This window comes from Chrysochloris asiatica, unplaced genomic scaffold (assembly GCF_000296735.1).
Source record: "Chrysochloris asiatica unplaced genomic scaffold, ChrAsi1.0 scaffold00175, whole genome shotgun sequence".
NCBI classification, from domain to species: Eukaryota; Metazoa; Chordata; class Mammalia; order Afrosoricida; family Chrysochloridae; genus Chrysochloris; species Chrysochloris asiatica.
Genome location: NW_006408693.1, coordinates 5585863 through 5592715, shown reverse-complemented (window position 1 = coordinate 5592715; position 6853 = coordinate 5585863). Strand labels below are relative to the sequence as shown.

At 35.1% G+C, this 6853-nt stretch overlaps 1 protein-coding gene across 1 annotated transcript in view; it reads left to right on the top strand.

The window, feature by feature from the left end:
• The window catches only part of MYF5 (myogenic factor 5), a 2359-nt gene extending 1992 nt beyond the window's left edge, over positions 1 to 367 (top strand). The window contains exon 3 of the mRNA XM_006871834.1: positions 129 to 367. Coding sequence (XP_006871896.1) covers positions 129 to 319 — 191 coding nt within the window. The 3' untranslated portion in view covers positions 320 to 367. The remainder of the gene's footprint in view (positions 1 to 128) is intronic.
• Positions 368 to 6853: the final 6486 nt, after the last annotated feature.

Below are 6853 nucleotides of genomic sequence, written 5' to 3'. Positions count from 1 at the left end.
TGGAGCAACTGCTAACCTTATAATAGCTCAATGTAACTCTACTATACTATCAGGGTTCACTTTCTCTCTCTTCTCTCTCTCTATGTATCTATCCATACACATAAATGGTTTTCTCCTTCCATCCTTAGTATATGCCCCAGAAAAAAGTTCTTTATCCAGCTTGGATTGCTTATCCAGCATAGTGGATCGGATCACCTCCTCGGAGCAACCTGGTTTGTCTCTCCAGGACCCAGTCTCTCTCTCACCCGTGACCAGCATCGATTCCCAACCTACAACCCCAGGGACCTCTAGTTCCAGGCTCATCTATCATGTGCTATGAACTAAAAATATAGTCTAGATCAATTCTGCCTGGAGGGCCTGTAACACAAGAGCCGACAGAGGTCCAAAAAGTCCAAGAGCAAGACAACTTGTATATAAAGATTTCCTTTCAGTTGTAAATTTGTAAATATTATCTTGCCGCTTTATAAGAAAGTGTATTTAACTGAAAAGTCACCATTGCAATTAACACTTTTCTTTATTTCTTTTCTGTTTTGTTTTAGGTATATAATTTCAATAATAGTGTTTCTGATAGGGAGCAATTCAATTGAAAGTAGCTTGTTGCAATGGTTAACTTATATATTTTAAAATATTACTTATCAAAATATTATATCTGGTGTTAAGTCTTCACTTTTTGCTTTAAAACATTAGAATATCTATCAGTCAGTTACATGATTTTGATTACATGGATATTTATCTTTTACTTTTCTCTCTAAGTCTTTGGTTATATTATATTAAATAAAAACGTAACAATACTGCCTAATGCTATATATTTTCTTTTGAAAATAATAAATGCATTATTTTGACATAAACACAAAATGATACTTTGTGAATAATTTCAAGATTTAAGAGATTTTGGAAATTCGACCATGAATAAAATTATTTACTAGAACACATATTTTTGGATTGTGATTTTTTTTTTTTTTTAAATGAGCAACCCTAATGTAATTAATGGTCACTGAGTTGAAATCTGTTAGTCTAGGCTGGAAAATACCATAATAGTTAGCTATAAAGAGAAGTAATCAATCTTTACCACATCTGAAAGACTAGTTTAGGTTCTGTTGATATCACAAATCAAAAAGCCATATTCCCATTTGAAACATATCAAGGGAGTCTCATCAGCAAAATTTCCCCTTTACCATAGTACTATACTATTTCTAATGGTTTTGGGGGTTAGGGGAAATTAAAAGGTTTTCAGAACAATGACATGCTTAAATAAAAAGGATGTACAAGAATACATCAAGCTGATCCATATAGTACATTGTTGTTTTTGTTGTTGTTAAGTGCTGTTGAGTTGATTCTGACCCATAGCGACCTGTATAGGGTTTCCAAGGAGTAGCTGGTGCCAAACTTGCAGTTCAAACGTCTTTGCAGTCTGACGCATTAGCTCACAGCACCACATCAGGTCTATAGTACATTAGAAATCACAGTCTAAATTGCATTTACTTTTTCTATCTCCTAGAAAATTATCTTGATACATTAGTAAACTGATAGTGTTAATAATATATTTAAAGATGCTGGATCGAATTTTGTGTGGGGCATAAGAACACTTACATTAACTTTAGATAAATAAAGTTGATTATGGTTTGCTTCGTATTTCACAACCTTTAAAATGTTATTAATCATACTAGTGTGCATATGGATATAAAGTCTCCTTCAGAAAGGAAAAAAAAAAAAGTGGAAAATTGATTTAGACAATTATGGGAAACTTTTCACAAGTGTTTACCAGTAAGAGAGAGAGAAAAAAAATATCCGAAGCATCTAATGTCATTGTTCACAAAGAATAAAATAGGTAACTGTTTCATCCTCTTATTTGTACATTAGTCTAAAATTACTAAGTATTTATAGTTGAATATATTAATCAAAAAGTGCATTGCTAAGTCCTGGCAATGTTACTGATCTCAGGAAAGGTTTCTACTTCTTGCAGGTATGATTTTCTTCTGCTTATCCAGTTACCAGGCTATAGACACGGAAATTAGTGCAGGAAGGGAGGAGTTATAAACAGATTGCAGCTACTGTCTGGTAACTTTATATCTTTATATGAAATGCTGTTTTTTTGTCACAAAAATGAATCTTTCTTGATACATAATTTGTGAGTGTGTGAATTTCAGGTGAAAAAAACACAAGAGGACATGAATGAGTCTCATATATAATTTCAACAAAAGTTTGACTGACTCACTTCGTTAGACACTATACTCGGTACTTTTTATACTTCTATGCAGAATTTGGAGTTCTGGTATGGTGCTATAGGATAAGCTGTAGGATAAGCTAACCATGAGGTTGGTGGGTCAAACCCACCAGCTGCTCCCTAGAAATCCTATACAGAGTCACTATGAGTGGACTATGAGTTTCTATCACCTCGAAGCTACTCAACAACAACAAAAATGTGAAGAATTTAAGAGACTTGCCTGTTCTTATGGAATTAGAATGGAAGAATGGTTTGTTCTTTAAAATTTCAATTTTTAAAACATACTAACATATTTTTTTTCTATTTGATATAATTAAGGATAGAAAGAATATAATGTAATTTTTAATTCAAATGAATAAAATTGATTTTCTTACCACACTCAACTTATTTCTATAAATTTGAAAATGTGTAAAATATTTTCAGTGACTATTATAAAGATTCCAAGTATTAAAGTATTTAATTTGAGCTTTTCCATAGATCTATTAGTGCAGCACTGTAGGATAAGCACTGGACTGTTACCCAAAAGGTCAGTGGTTCAAACCTACCAGCTCTTCCTCGGAAACCCTATACAGAATCTCTATGAATCAAAACCCCTCAATGGCACTTAACAACAAGAACAAGAACACATTTAATACAAATGGTGACAATGTATGATTAAAGACAATAATAGTCTCCATAGAAGTTGCTTTATTAAGCCCATTTCCAATGTACTAATATCGAAGGCTGACTTATACTCATCCAACAGCTCAACATAACTTATCACATGAGGTCATGTATACTTCCTTTTTATCAAGTGATCTTTGGGAATTGGCTCTTTAGTGTTCCAGCTCTACAAATGAAGAGTTTTCTCCAAGAAAGTAGGCAAAACAAAGAAAATTGACAGGAGGCGAATTATCTCAAGATTCAAGTATGCACAAGATTCGTCCATCTGTAAAGGTTCTTTATTGAACAATTCAACTGCTTCTGGGCTTGTGTCACACCATTGAACCTCAGCTGGTAGAAAATATGTAACCAACAGCCAAATTTACGCAAACAACCCGAACAATGCTTCCTTCCCCATCTGTAGTGCGAACCTGATGGAGAGAAGTTTCCAAAGAAATGAGAGCCAAAAGAGACACATTTCTCCTCCTGCAAGCTCACTGCATTAGATACAAAAGCTGAGTCCAGTGAGGTTATGAAAATTATGAAATTTTATTTAGAAGTAAGTTGCTCTATGAATCAAGGAGTTTTTATTTTAAATACTTCTCAGTGTCTACATTATACTTGTAATGCCTTCTACAAATACTTAATCTGAGAGTGGTATTTCCTTAAATTCTCACTTTGGGGTTTTAGCAGTTACTAGATTAAAGCAGTAATTTAATTCTCTGACTTGCAGAGGTGGTATTTCTGGAACTGATATTAGAGTGCATCTATTTGTAACTTCAGAAAAGCCATGGTCAAATGACAATGTGTCCCTGAAAATATCACCACTGAATACTCCCACATTTACACATAAAGCACAGAGCATCAAATCTATTTCTTTTAAGAGTTGCAATAATATATGTTTTGGTTGACTAGGAATTTAATTGTAGAGCAGGTATACTGCCAAGCAAAATATCTGGAATTTAATGTAAAATTTAAACTGGGTCTAAAATGGCTCTATTTTTCTTTTTACTTTGCAACATTAATTATTACATCTGTAAAATAGGTAAGTTATAGCTTATATGATTACAAATAGTGATCACTAAGATTAATGTGATGTTACAGCCTTACATAAAAAAAGAATTTTTACAAGAAGAAAATAAGCAAACTCCCATCTCCATATCTGGAACATAAATGACTCCGTGATGGGAAAGAGATATCTATCACAAGAAACTAGTGTCTCACAGAACATCGTTTGACAAATGCTATTTATATTACTTCTATATTCATTGTTTGGTACATAATTTACTCCATTAGGTACCAAAAATGGAGCTAGAAACCTGTTAGTTTCCTCTTTATAAACATTATTTTTATACATTTATTAATATCACACGTTTTTATCAGGTTATTAAAGTCCTCAGCATTGAAACATTTTTGAAGAATCAACATCATAGGCAGGTGACATTTCCTTTTCTGGATTTTGCCTAGGACTTAGGAAAATGAACGAGGCATGTGAGAAGGCTTGAAAAGGCAGTTCTAGCAGCCCTGGTGTGGTGCTGCAAGTTAAACACAGGGCCACAAGGTGGGTTTGAACTTCCAGGTCACCAGCTGCTCCTCAGAAACCCCATGAGTTGGAATCAACTCAATGGTGCTTAGCAACAACAGCAACACTTACAACAATCGCATAATCTTTCACTTAACCCATTTTATAGATGTGGCAATCGATGTTACAAAATAAAGAGAAAAATATGACAATTTCAGACTCAATACATAATTTGCTTCATTCAGGAGGAAGATGTGGTAGTTTGCTACTGTAAAGGTTTACAGCATTGGAAATCTCGTGGGACAGTTCTACTCTGTTCTAAAGGGTTGCTATGAGTCAGAATCAACTCGATGATGGCTTTGGTTTTTATGTATGCAGAGGTGAGAATGACTTGAGAAGGGGCCTGGGGGGCCAGACATGAAAACATTAGCAGGACAGCATGATAGATTTTGAATTTGGCACAGCAAAATTGAAAAGAGAAATAGACTTAAAAGCACTATGTTCAATAATTCATGAACCACTGGCCTCAGACAAGTTTCCTACCTGTTAAATTAGTCTCCCACTGAGATTTCTTCCTCTGCATCTCTCTGAGCTTGGAGTAGTTATAACTTTCTCCATCCCAACCTTTCCTAGCCCCAGAATGTACTCTATGCCACTGTATCAGGTGGTATAAACCTTAAATTAAGATAAAACAGAAACGTAAGATTCTGGATGCTTATACATATAAAAAAAAGATCATTTTGTGACAAAGAAAAAGATTGTTTTAATAATCTAAAAAGCATTTTTCAAAGGATGCTGTATGGGACACTAATTTCTTGTAATAGATATCTCTTTCCCATAAAAACATGCACAGAAGCACAAATTCTATGTAATTTTGTCAGATATGTTTATAAAATATTTCATATTATCCCTTCTCTTATAGATAGGGGTACACAAGTCTTTTTCCTTTTCCTCAGTAAAGGTTCTAGTAGTACTTGTGCGTAATAAATCTTTTATTTAAACAAGCACTTCTACATCTTGTTTGACTTTCGAATCTTTTTACAATGCATGGAATATATTCATCATCACCTGCCTGCCAGTCTGTAATCCTTTGGATCCTTGCATGTGACTATTATACTTGAAGCTATGCCACTGATTTTTATTGGAGCTTCTAGACTGAGAGACTAGGGAGAAAGGCCTGGTAATCTACTTCTGAAAATTAGTTGATGAAGAACCTATGGATCACAGCAGAATATTGTTTGATGTAGTACTGGAAGATAAGCTCCTTAAGTTAGAAGGTATTAAAAATACACAGTGGCTCCAACAATGGTTTTTAGTATACCAAAGGTCATGAAGAGGCCACTGAACTTGGCAATATTTTGTTCTGTGATTTGTAGACGGACATGAATCATTGCTGACAAATAATACCACGAAATGCTCTTCAACATCCTATGAACTAGTGTTTCAAAATATATATATATTTAGGAATGTTGATAAATTCTCTCTGTGATCTGTACTTTAGTATTGAGATGACCTAAAATGTCAGGTTCAGTGGACTGTATGATTTATAGTAGAGACATTTGGTGGCTGCTCACTTACAATGACCAAACTAAGTTGCAAAATTATACCATTTAATACCAAAAAAATCACATTGAGTCTTGATTTATTTACTGTTGACTAAACTTATTTGTCAGAAAATCTATCCTTTGTCTTATTTTTTCTATTTGACAGCTAGTGTGGTGCTGTAGGATAAACACTGGACTGCTAACGACAAGGTTGGTAGTTTTAGCTTACCAGCCACTCTGCAGGATGAGGGTTTCTGCTATTGCAAAGATGAACAGCCTTAGAAACTGTGGTACTTTGAATTTCTTTTATATGGCTTTTCTAGCCAGCATCTTAATTCCCACCAAATGATTGAGTGGAATCATGCAAACAGGGTATACAGGACTGTAAAGCTTGGATTGGTTAGTGTTACTGCATCATGAAGTTTAAAAGGAGCCATCTCAGAAGCAAGAGCAAATGATCCAAGACCATCAAGAAAGAAGAACATGCGTGCAGCTTGAGAAACCCACCAGAAAAGTGGCCACAGCAGAGGCTGTGGCGAAGGCAGTACGCAGAGACAGAGTAGCTGGGGGCTTCTTGGTAGCATTTTTCTGACCCGGGCAGAGACCAAATACAAGAGCGAGGTATGACAGCAGTCTAGCAGAGAAGAAGGGTCCCTGACTGGAAAACTGTTGCATTCTGAGTTGTTTCTGATCCTGAATTGTACCCTGTACACTTCCCTAATAAACCCCATCATTGTGAATATTGTTAGAAATTCTGTGTGGACATTGCAGTGGATTATGGAACCCAGATGTGAAGCAGAGAGTGTTGTGGGAGAGATGGTTGATATCTGAATAGGGTAAAGAAGGTTGCAGGGTAGAGGCATGTCTGAGCAGTACTTCATAGGAATCAGCCTTGGACTGATTTTGAGTTTGAATTTTCTT